Source organism: Gymnoscopelus microlampas (genome assembly GCF_963454915.1).
Source record: "Gymnoscopelus microlampas genome assembly, chromosome: 4".
NCBI lineage: Eukaryota > Metazoa > Chordata > Actinopteri > Myctophiformes > Myctophidae > Gymnoscopelus > Gymnoscopelus microlampas.
Genome location: NC_139941.1, coordinates 48,827,574 through 48,840,619, shown reverse-complemented (window position 1 = coordinate 48,840,619; position 13,046 = coordinate 48,827,574). Strand labels below are relative to the sequence as shown.

The 13,046-nt window shown below is 44.5% G+C and overlaps 1 protein-coding gene across 1 annotated transcript in view; it reads left to right on the top strand.

The window, feature by feature from the left end:
- kiaa0825 (KIAA0825 ortholog) overlaps nucleotides 1-13,046 on the top strand; it is a gene marked incomplete at its 3' end in the record, with an annotated part of 226,214 nt that overhangs the window by 3,250 nt on the left and 209,918 nt on the right. Inside the window, exon 3 of the mRNA XM_084055537.1 lies at nucleotides 5,784-5,941. Coding sequence (XP_083911663.1) covers nucleotides 5,802-5,941 — 140 coding nt within the window. The 5' untranslated portion in view covers nucleotides 5,784-5,801. The remainder of the gene's footprint in view (nucleotides 1-5,783; nucleotides 5,942-13,046) is intronic.

Sequence of the window (13,046 nt, the reverse complement as noted above, 5' to 3'; positions counted from 1 at the left end):
GGCCAAATACATACATATAATTTTGGGGGTCTTTGACATGAAAAAGCTTTAGAACCACTGGTTTAAGTGGTTAAAAGATAGCCTGGGTCCCCTCCCTGCAAATGTGTGTGTCCCCTTTGTAAGGAACCAAGTACCCGAAACAACTGAAAAAAAGACCCCGCAGAGGACAGACCCAGGGGTTGACACGGATGCCCAACTGCCCGTGGCAAGTAAATAAAACTTTCGGGCAGGTGGAGTTTGCTTTCCGGTTGCCCGATCGGGCAAATGTGCGACAATTTACTTTTCAGGCAAGTGGGCATGACCTGTGGGCAAGTAGAACATGACCTATTTCATTTCATTTTCTTTTTTTCGCTTTTCATTAATGGTTTACACGATTACATTCATTTACGTTTCTTTTTTTTTAACGTTTTACATATTCCCTAAATGAAAAGGAGCAGGAAGAAGATAAATCTTATTTATACCTGCTCCTTTCTACAATTAAAAGTAATCAAATAATAGATGCTATGTCCAATGGCTACCAACCAGTGCATCACCACCATGATTCATCAAAATATAAATGAGGAGAAAAAAAATAAAACATGAGAGAACAAAGAATGATAGAACAAGGAAATAAAACAAAAACAAACAAAAAAAATGTAAATTAACCATCCAATTCATTCATCCAATTTCTCCCCTTTTAAACACTTTCTTAACCCATTATAAGACCTGAGGCCGATTCTACAAATGTCTTCTAAATCCCAACAGTATTCTGAAGAAATGTATGTTTCTATATCAGTGGTGCTCAAACCTTTTCATGTCAAGGACCCCCCAAATTATATTTATTTGGCCGCCGACCCCCATCTCAAAATATTTTGTTCCAGGGACCCCCCAGAAGCAAAGATTTGAGTTAAAAATGTTCGCTTTAAAACAATATATATTCAAAGATTTGCACACATTTTCATAATTCTTCAAAATGCTATTTTTGAATAGCCAAAGTGTAAAATAATGCTTTTTAGCTCAAATCAAAAAGTGACACAGATGCGTTCCCGGTCTTATAGGGTTAAAATCAACTCCTTGCTATACTTGCCCAACGGGCAAGTGCCTCTGAGACCTCATATAGTGGCAAGCCCTGACACCCATACAGAGTCAACCAGTAACATCTTAAAAAAGCGATTCTAAAGCTAACAGGCAACGCTATGTCAGGTTCAGTTGAGTACAACAGGATTGCATGTGCCTGTACACAGGGTTGAGCTCTAGGGGGTACGGGCGGGTACGGCGTACCCTTAGTTCTGAGACTGTGGGGGCTGGGGGCTCGCGCGTGCTCCACATGCACTCACCATCAGCGGCGGTCGTTAACACCTTAAAGTTTAAACAATAGCCTCTGAAGGTTCGCGCCGTCAGTGGCGAGACAATTCTCAATAGCTTCTACCTGGCTGCTTTGCATAACATTAGGCTACTGGAGAAAAGCCATGGACTTGAATTGAATGTGTTACATTCCTCTCACAATGAGAGACAACAGTCTCTGCACTACAGAGTGTGAAGGGGATCGCTTAGCAGAGGACCCAGTTCTCTGAGACAAGACAAAGACAAGTTGTCTGATTATTTTAACTGCTTATGTGTGGGTGAGTCTATGTAAAGGGCTTTCATATAAAACTAAAAGGAAAATAAAATAATTGATTAATTCAAACAAACATAAAAACAACAAATTAACAATGCAACAAAATAATAAGAAATATAAATACATTAATAATCACATGTTGAATACAGTATTAGTAAGTGGCTATGTGCACATGCCTGCGCACGTGCACGTGCGCGCGCACGTGACGTCATAAAATACAGTACCCTTAGTTCAAAAATCCACAGCTCACCACTGCCTGTACATGAAGGAACTGTGTGCGCCCCCTGCTCTCCTCTGCTCCACGCAGTTTGAACAGCCATCGTGTGATCTTTGAATAATGCTACCTATTTAATTTATTATGTTTCCTTCACACAGATGGCTGTGTTAGGTGCACCCCCCTTTAAAATAATGTTGACTTTAACTTGACATCCTCTTAAGTGGCTCTCTAAAGCTCGCAGCCCTGTGGGGACGCGCTTGCTAAATATTTCAGGACAAACTCATTACTGTAAATGGGGCCTTGGTGTTGTTATAGAGCTAGAGCTGAGTGTAGACGAGACAGGAGGCAGCCAGAGAGATGGGACTGGAGTACGTGAGTCCGCGCCGTGTGTCCATGTGTTCTTTTTTTTTTGCGTGTGTCTGTTGCGTGCGCTCCTGTGTGTGTGTGTGTGTGTGTGTGTGTGTGTGTGTGTGTGTGTGTGTGTGTGTGTGTGTGTGTGTGTGTGTGTGTGTGTGTGTGTGTGTGTGTGTGTGTGTGTGTGTGTGTGTGTGTGTGTGTGTATTACTATACCTGTGAGGACCAGATGTCCCCACAAGTTATAGTGGAATTTGGAAAAAGACATAAAACGGACACTTCACTTGTGAGGAGGTCCATTTTCCTGTCAGTTGTTATGGTAGAATTATATATATTTTTTGTTAAGTATACAATTAAGAAAAGATTTAGGTTGAGTGTTATGGTGTCATGATTAGACATTTAGGGTGTTCCCCTATTTTAAACTTGGGTGTGCTGCAATATCACACACACCGGAAACATTGATGAAAATCAGCCGATATACAAGCTCTACAAAGCCTTGTGCTAATATAAACCTGTGTGTGTGTGTGTGTGTGTGTGTGTGTGTGTGTGTGTGTGTGTGTGTGTGTGTGTGTGTGTGTGTGTGTGTGTGTGTGTGTGTGTGTGTGTGTGTGTGTGTGTGTGTGTGTGTGTGTGTGTGTGTGTGTGTATGTGTGTGTGTCTCTCAGTACAGTATCTGTGCGTCTAGGCTGAGTGGTCCCCCCGTTGCAACGTGCTGAAACAAACACACACACACACACACACACACACACACACACACACACACACACACACACACACACACACACACACACACACACACACACACACACACACACACACACACACACAGGGGCCCCTTCAGCATCTGCTTTGAAAAAGAGCTAATGACAAGACAATAGAGACTGGATGATACAAAGTACAGTGTATTAATGAGGCCCTGCGCTGCGTGCTGACTGGAGCATTCTGACACATACTGTACACACACACACACACACACACACACACACACACACACACACACACACACACACACACACACACACACACACACACACACACACACACACACACACACACACACACACACACAGACACGCATGTACAGGCAGGCACCCAGCAGAACTGTCTCTGTATCTGTACCTGCCTCTCTCTCTCTCTCTCTCTCTCTCTTTCTCTCTCTCTCCTTTAGCAACGCGAAGACTCTCATTACTGTAATTTTTGGGCTTTTTATGCCTTTATTGTTGATAGGACAATAGGCTGACAGGAAATGGGGAGAGAGATGGGGAGTGACACACAGCAAAGGCCGTCAGGATCGGGTCTCGAACCCACAACGCGCTGTCAGGCTACATTGTAGCCTAGGTGCCCGGACTGCTACGCCAGCGGCCCGGGCCCTTCTTTTTTGGAATAGATTCTAAAGTCTGTAATTCTCCTTCCACTTAAGTCAGATTTATCACACTCGGCTCCTTTTGGAAAATGCAACAATGAGTGCTCCTCGTCGGCTATGCTGTTATTATGTCACAGTCAGGAGAATATTATTCCATTCAAGTTTGTTTGCTTTGAACCTCTTTTCTCTTGTTGTGTTGAGTCGATCTTTGAGATTGAGCTTCTTGCTAAAGAAAAGATGCTCGCCACCACTTTGGAGGAGAGCATCACTGAACGGAAGAGGGATTGGATGGTATAGGGCATTGGTTCTCACCCCAGGGGTCCTTTGGGGGGTACCAGGGGGTCCCCAGCAAAATGTGTCGATACAGTGTCACAATCAACCACTTTAACCATATTTTATACTTTGGCTATTCAAAAATAGCAGATCTACAAGCACAGAGTGAGCTTGCAGATCTGCTGTTTTTGAAAAATCTTTGAATATGTATATTCAAATCTTTGTTTCTGAGTGTAACAGAGTGGTTCACTACCCCAGCCTGATGGCCTGAAAGTCTAATATCTCCCCCGAGTGATAGGGATATCCCTTTGGCTTAGCGGTAAAGATGTTGGCTTTCCACGTGGGAGACCCGGGTTCGAATCCCGGGCGTTACAATGGTGCCGTGACCCGGATCGGGTTTCCCCGTGGGAGGAGGTCAAAAGGGGGGTGGGTGTAACAGAGTGGTTCACTACCCCAGCCTGATGGCCTGAAAGTCTAATATCTCCCCCGAGTGATAGGGATATCCCTTTGGCTTAGCGGTAAAGATGTTGGCTCTCCATGTGGGAGACCCGGGTTCGAATCCCGGGCGTTACATGAGCGTCCCTGAAACAAAATATTTTGAAATGGGGGTCTGTGGCCAAATACATTTTGGGGGTCCTTAACATGAAAAAGTTTGAGAACCACTGGTCTAGGGTGTTTACTCATACTGAACTGAGGATGGATTGTTTTGATAGTATATTCATACTGAACTGAAGTTCTTAGGTTGGATTTGCTGAACTAAAGACGGATTGTTTTTTATAGCTGTTGTTGTCGGGTAGAATCTCCATATTATAATTTTTCGTGTTTTTTTCCGTAAAAAACAGCTAGGCCTCCCTTTTTGTGTGGAGCGAAATGAATGTAGAGCTTTTTTTCCCTGTCAGGTAGGGGTTCTGCTACAGAGCAGCGACGGCGAGCTATCCAGGATCGGGTGGTGAGCCGTTTGCAGTTTGACAGGGATTATTAAAATCAGTGCAGATGATGAAGGAAAGGGGAGAAAGCCAAATTGACAGTGACACTCTCCATTACCTCCCACTTGACTCTCTCTGATGACAATGTTGGTATGAGAGCGTGTGACTCTGCCGCCGCCGCCGCCGCCGCCGACACGGGATTGGCTGCTAGGTGTGAGCGTAGCAGCCAGGAATAGTTAACCCAAATAAATGACTTTGTTTCTATCGTTTTACCTACCCGGTGTTGTGTTTGACTCGCGCAGAGTTTTAGAGTTTTAAAACATTCCTTAACAGTGAATCCAGTCACAGCTATTTTCACAATTTCCGAAAATGTACGTCGTAATTTGTACTTTTGAATACTTGAGGACTTTGTCCACCACTGTCTATAAACCAGTATGAGTCCTTCACCCCGTCCTTGTAGCGACGTCCTCTGACTGACTGACTGTACCTGACTGCAGTGTTGCCAGATGTACGATAATTATCGTATTTGTATGATACTTTTACCCTCTGTACGATGTATAATCAATAATTCCAAAAAATGCCCAAATGTACGATAAGTTCGACATATCACAAAAAAAGCGTGTGAATTTACTAAATTCCCTGGCTGCTGATTTCGGGATCCGGTTTGGCTTTTCAAAATAAGTCAGTAAATCAGTAAATCTGACCCTAGATCTGTACTTGAAGGCATTAAAAACACCGAAAGGGTCTTTCCCGTTTAGTTTCAGGCTTTTATTTGTGTAAGGTCCAGGCAGTTGCCTGCTTCCACGCACCATAATGTGATGCATTTTTGTCTTGTAGGAGTCTCAAACAAGGTTGTTTCTTACAATAAGTACAATGCATTTTTGTGAAATTACATATTTACACCTGTGATATATATTTTTTGGCTGTGTACGTTACTTTTCTTTTAAATGCGGTAATTGTAAGCCTCTGGTACGATCATTTAAAACTTCCCATCTGGCAAGTGGCAACACTACCTGACACTGACAGTGTCTCCTATGTGTCCCCTCATGGCAGACAGACAAGGACCACAGTATGGAGTGTACGGGTGGGGACCACTGCTCTGAGGACCATGCCTTCGTAGGCCTGCTGGTCCCTGGGCTGCAGTGCAGCGATCTGGACCTGCAGCAGCTGCTCACCGACACCGAGGAGAAACTGCAGCTCAACGCCAGCAGGTCAGTCAGTCCCAACAACAGGCCCTGATGCTCTCCTCCTCTCTCTCTGCAGTGGAAAGGAGTGTTGATTTTGACAGCAAATTTTGATTCAGTTTTAGTCATAGTCTTGAAATGCCATTTAGTTTTAGTCATATTTTAGTCATCTGAAATGTTTTAGTTTTTTTCTAGTCGACTAAATATCATAAGATTTTAGTCGACTGAATCTACAGTTGATTTAGTCGACTAAAATGTATTGTATTATGCCTTGATGGTGTCGTAATGGCTGATTTTACACTTGGTTGCATGCTGAAAATAGCTGATCTACAAGCTCACAACGCGTCGCAGGGCGACGCGTTGTGAGCTTGTAGATCTGCTATTTTCAGAGCGCAACACCCGAGTGCAACCAAACGTAAAATTACTTGGATCTCTTCTCCACTAGTCCCTCACTAACAACGTTTTAGTCTAGTTTTATTTGTTGACGAAATTGTCAATATCGTTTATTCTTAGTTTTAGTCATCATAGCTTATAGTTTTTATTTAGTTTTCGTCAGTGATAAAAGGTAGTCAACATTTTTCGTTATAGTTTCAGTCGGCGGAATCAACACTGGTGGAAAGGAGTTGGTTTACCATATCCTTGCTGTCGAGCAGAAACCTCTTATCTCCTATATTTTAACTTTTTATGTTTTTTTAGCAAAATAACCAGTGGTGGAAAAAGTACTCAAATGTTTTACTTAAGTAAAAGTATCGACACTGCAATGTATCGATACACTCTTGCATGATGAAGTATAGGCATTCATTTACAAAAACAAACAAAAAAAGCATAAAAAGTTGAAATATGAAGATACAAGGTTTTCCCCGCCGAGTGAATATAATTGTCAGTCTTTATGGCGGTCGTATTCCATTGGATGGATGTCCTTTTCCTGTCACAAAGAGCTCACAAATCTCACTGAGCTGTGTTTGCACGCTGCTGTATTTCACCCAGCAGGTGTGATGGGAGCTTTTTATTAGCCCATTCAATCCGAGAACGCATCTGTGTCATTTTAAATATGAGCTATAATAACCATTATTTTTACACCACTTTGGGCTATTCAAAAACAGCAGATCTACAAGCTCATAGCGCGGCACCTAAGAGCTTGCGGATCTGCTATTTTTGAAAAATCTTGAACATTTTGTGCAAATCTTTGAATGCATATATTTTTGGAACAACATTTTCAACTCAAATCTTTGCTTCTGGGGGGTGGGGTCCTTGGAGGGGGGGGGGTCCCTGGAACAACATATTTTGATAGGGGTCGGCGGCCAAAAACATATCATTTTGGGTGGTCCTTGACATGAACAAGTTTGAGAACCACTGATATAGCATCATGTTTTGTTTTTTTTAAACTGTTTGGATATAGAAGACATTTTGTCAAATGTTTGACAAATGAACACTTGACAAATGACACTCGGTGCCACGCAATGAGCTTGTAGATCTGCTATTTTAAAATGACACAGATGCGTTCCCGGTCTTAATGGGTTAGTCAGTGTTTTCAAACTCTCTCTCTCTCTCTCTCTCTCTCTCTCTCTCGCTCTACCGTCTTTTCTTTCTTTCTTTCTTTCTTTCTTTCTTTCTTCGATTATGTCTCCTAGCCTCCTTGGTCACAAACATGTACGTATGTATTGATTCAAACTCCTGGGTGATTTTCTTTTTTAACAATACGATTTTCTTGCGGTGGAAATGTGAACGCTTTTAATCCATTGTACAAACATGCTACCCGTCGTCTTTTATATAGCGTTTCTGTGCTTTTGTGTAGTGTGTGTGTGTGTGTGTGTGTGTGTGTGTGTGTGTGTGTGTGTGTGTGTGTGTGTGTGTGTCATTTTGTTTACAGCCTTTGTGTCAATTATTATCTGTTAGGCATTCATGTCAGTTATGTCTATCTAGGAGTCGCATCGATGTGCCTTTGGGATTTTGTGACAACAACCACACACTATGTTATCACAATACACACCTACACAACTATACAGAAAAAGGTTATGAATTTATTTACTATATCAGTATAGGACCCGGTCAATGAAGTATGTTGTGGCTGTCGGGCAGTAACCTCTTATCTCCATATTTTAAATTTTTGTGTGTTTTTTCGTAAATGAACGCCCTACTTGATCATACTACAGCGTCACACAAAAACATCAAAAGTAGCAGATCTACAAGCTTCACGCCACATTTTGAGCTTTAAATCTGCTACTTTTGCTATAATATTTGAATCCTGAAAAGTAACAGTTTTGGACATAATATGAGGTTTCCACCTGACAGAAACGATATATATATATATATAGTGTATAAATGTACACATACCTACAGTAAGCATACAGTATATATATATAGTGTATAAATGTACACATACCTACAGTAAGCATACAGTACCACAGCTATATCATGACCTTGTATCGACATGTTAAAAATTAATGCTCATCTTTTTTTAAATAACATATATGTTGCGTTGACAAGAAAAACGGAACAGCCATGAGCTAAGGGTGTGTGTGTGTGTGTGTGTGTGTGTGTGTGTGTGTGTGTGTGTGTGTGTGTGTGTGTGTGTGTGTGTGTGTGTGTGTGTGTGTGTGTGTGTGTGTGTGTGTGTGTGTGTGTGTGTGTGTGTGTGTGTGTGTGAGAGAGTGTGACCCCCAATCCCAGAGCCTATGCATTTGAATAATGATAATTATACGTGGAATGTATACAGCGCTTTTCTAAATACTCACTTTACATGTGTGTGTGTGTGTGTGTGGGCTGGGGGGGGGGGAAAAATAAGTTTAATAAACAACTTTAATAGGAAAAAAACTCAGATAAGCAAATAAGATTAGAATTATAAGCAATGAAACACTGAAAACAAGAGTTGAAATCAAAGTCAAAAGCATTTTTGAACAGTTGAGTTTTCAGGGCAGAATAGGGTGAGAGAAAAGCTCCCTTTTGTGTGCAGGAGACAGGCAGTTAGGGTGTGACTGACTGACTGACTGACTGACTGACTGACTGACTGACTGACTGACTGCTGACTGACTGACTGACTGACTGGCCATATAAGTAAGCGGGGGAGGGAGACACTGCTGCAGATCCATTTAAATTTCTGCCTACAAAAGTCGGAGATGTATATAATAAGGGACAAAAAATACGTTGAGTTTCACTCACCCAAACATGTCAGTTATCCGTCACTTGTCCAATTCCACAGCGCTGGAACACTCCTATTATGCACGACCAAACTTTTAGACGTAGTTAAAATAAAAAAAACACTCCAAATTCGCCTCACTTCCCCAACATCTTAAATGTCACTGCATACATCGCTATTATTATTATTATTAGGGCATGCCGACCCCCCCCCCCCCCTTTATTTAACCAGGTTACTCAGAATTGGAGATTAAAAGTCTCTTTTTGGAGGATGGAGACCTGGCCAAGAAGATAAGCAGCAGCATAATTAAAAACAAAGTTGCAAACAGAAAGAAAAAAAAAACTAAACAAAAGCACACAACAATTAAAACATTTTATTTTTAATTGCGCTCCTCGGAGCGTAGATCTCCACCAGGCCTGATTTGTGCAGCTGGTCAGGACACGAGGAGGAAGCTGCCAGATGATCTCCAATATAGGGATGATTGGATATTGCGTACATGATGTACGGTTGTGCTTTTTCTTTTCTTTTCTAAGAAATAGGCCCCAAATAGGACCATTACTGTGATACATTTTGTGTAGGCTATCAGAGTTGAATTAACACACAGGACTTTATTGTGTGTGTGTGTGTGTGTGTGTGTGTGTGTGTGTGTGTGTGTGTGTGTGTGTGTGTGTGTGTGTGTGTGTGTGTGTGTGTGTGTGTGTGTGATCACAGACACGGATTCTTGGAGTGCATATAGACCGGACGAGAGAGAGAGAGAGAGGGAGGGAGAAATGAGGTTGTGTGTGTGTGTGTGTCTGTGTGAGAGGTGTGTGTGTGTGTGTGTGGGGGGGCGGGGGGGGATATGTGTGTGTGTGTGTGTGTGTTGGGGTGGTCGGTGAGGGCCGACCACAAGGGACAGCCCAAATGTGCCGAGGGAGCAGCGCCTCACTTAGGGCACCATTATGCCCATCCCCTTACTCTCCTCTCCTTTCCTCTATCTCTCTCTTCTCTTATCTCTCCCTCTCGTTACCTCTCTCTCTCTCTCTCTCTCTCTCTCTCTCTCTCTCTCTCTCTCTCTCTCTCTCTCTCTCTCTCTTATATATATCTCTCTCTTTCTCTCTCTTCCTCCCTTCCTCTAAATGGGACCACAATAATTGAAGACGCCCAACATCTTGAAATGAAAACCCTTTGGCCAGCCAGGTAATTCAAGGCTTATTACCAAAGGCTTTCTAAGCATTAAAGGGTTATTTTGTGTTCCGGCAGATGGGTGGATGAGAAGGATAACCATTGAGAACAAAGGGGCCATGTAATGGAGGATGGGGACTAAAATATAAGGCGATAGTCCCCTCACCATGGGGGGGGGGGGGGGGTGTCCGGTCAGTCTCACTGTCTGTCTGTCTGTCTGTCTGTCTGTCTGTCTGTCTGTCTGTCTGTCTGTCTGTCTGTCTGTCTGTCTGTCTGTCTGCCTGCCTGCCTGCCTGTCTGTCTGTCTGTCTGTCTGTCTGTCTGTCTGTCCGTCTGTCCGTCTGCCGCATTCATCTCAGACCACTTCAGGACAGCCCTCATATTGCAGCCTGGAATGGGTTCGTCTCATCATAGGGTGGGCCACACACACACACACACACACACACGTGCCCAGGAACGGAACTCACTCACCTACCTTCTTCTTGCCTGATCGACTTATCATGTCTGAGACAAATTACGGAAGTGCAGAGAAGAGGTAAGAGTAGAAGAGGAATAGACTGAGAGAGAGAGAGAGAGAGAGAAAGAGAGAGTGAGAGCGAGAGAGAGAGAGAGAGAATGATGGAGAGAGCATGACGGAGAGATAGAGAGAGAGAGCAGTCCCCTCCAGTGCAGAACGATAACCTGTTTATGGGTCAACGTGGCCGGCCTGCTCCCAGTTCTCCAATGTCAGGGTCTTTTTCCCTTTTTTTTCTCCTAGCTTTTGCTTAAGAGCTGCTCCCTAATTGAAGGAGATTAAGATAGGCTGACAACGGAGACGGCGACTCCCCCCACATTGAAACACTGTAATCCATTAGTTTTCATCAGATGGGACGGTGGCGTGGTGCGGCACGGGGCTGGGACGGGGGGACGGGGGGACGCCAAAGGCCTCTAATGAAGTGTCAGCCTGGTGCCACTGCAGTTCAAGACCAGCCTCCGGTTTCACACTGCTAAGGCTAAATGGCTCCCACCAAGCTGCCTGCCAATCTTGATCAGGAGCACATCAGTACTTTTAAATTTGATTCTCTCTGTGTGTGTGTGTGTGTGTGTGTGTGTGTGTGTGTGTGTGTGTGTGTGTGTGTGTGTGTGTGTGTGTGTGTGTGTGTGTGTGTGTGTGTGTGTGTGTGTGTGTGTGTGTGTGTGTGTGTGTGTGTGTGTGTGTGTGCGTGCGTGCGTGCGTGCGTGCGTGCGTGCGTGTGTGGCCGTGTCTACATCGTGCATGCTCGATAGTGGTGGGTGTGAGTGTAATTTTGGAGGCTGGGGTTGGAGTTCGAATGCCTGTGCTGAAACGCAGCATGAGAATTAAGGCTCTATTTCCCCCTGCAGAATACAGTTCTGTAACCCTCCCTGGTAGCGTTTTAGTTGATTTTGTGTGTGTGTGTGTGTGTGTGTGTGTGTGTGTGTGTTTGCGTTACTATACTTGTGCGCACCAAATGTCCCCCAAGTATAGTAGAATTTAAGAAACGAAGACCATTTTCCTCGTCCTCACAAGAAAATAATTGTAGTTTTATGGTTGAAAAGAGATTTTCTTTTAGATACGTTTACAATTAGAAAAAGATTCAGGTTAGGTTAGAATTAGACAGTTAGATGGTTAGGTTTAGGGGTTGGGTTATAGGGTTAGATTTGTCCTATTTTATACGTAGTATCTGTGGTGATGTCACACACCAAAACATATCTAAAACACATCTACAACCTTAGATCTGCTATCTGCTTTTGGCTTATACTGTTCAGCTATTGTCAGCTATTTTGAATGGTGTCCTAAAATTCCGAGGTCCTCACAAGTATAGTGAATATAGAGTGTGTGCGCGTGCCCGTGTGCGTGAGCGAGTGAGTGAGTGTAGCTGTGCATGACACGTGTGTCAGGTTAGCATATCAGCTGTATCTGCTCTCCGGTGTCGTTGGCTGAGCAGGGGGTGGAGGGGGTGGGGGGGTTCGGGCCCCTGGCCCCGGGCCCGGGGGGCACTAAGTGGGACTCAGGGCCGGGGCAGCATGGATGTCGGATGGATGGATGGATGGATGGATGGAGGATCCATTTCCAGGTCTCTCTCTCTGTTCTGTTCAAGCTCCACTCGCTCCCCCGTTCCCCCTCGCAGGCAGAATGGAGCCCTTTGATGGAGCCACATATTTGGTTCGCGAGGCCAGGCGGCCGGTCGGTTTTGGCACCGCCGGGAGCTGGGGGGCTTATTTGAAAGGGATCTTCCTGCCCCCCCCACCCCCCCCCCCCACCCCCCCCCCCCACCTCCCCTTTAGCTGAGAGGAGGAGGGGAAGGGGAGCGGAGGAACAGACAGACAGACAGCTTCCCCCCGGCCAGCCAGCCAGCCAGCAGCCAGCCCACCCACCACACTAAATTAATTCTGACAAGGAACTTAAGATAACGTCAAAGCGCTGACTAATCGTGGGATTGGGTTTCTGTAAGTCAGGGAGCTGTGAAATGTGCCATCATATCTAATAAAAGACCTCCGCTTGCACCCCTCTCTCTCCCTCTCAGTGGCGGGCGGGCGAGGGGCTGTGGGGGGGGGGGGGGGGGGGGGGGGGGGGTATGCATGGTGTCGACTGTCTAGTGAGACCAGTTTGAGAAACAATTAGATTTCATTTTAGTCGGTTGTGTAATGTATGTGTGCGTGCATGCGTGCGTGTGTGTGTGGTGTACGCTACAATTGGCGCGCATGAAAACATTTATGTGTGGCAATTATGTTTGCGTGCATTTTGTGTTCCTGCATGTACGCATGATGAAGACGCACATGTATGTACGTGTGAGTGTGTTTGCACGTGGGTGCGTGTGCCCGTGAGTGCGT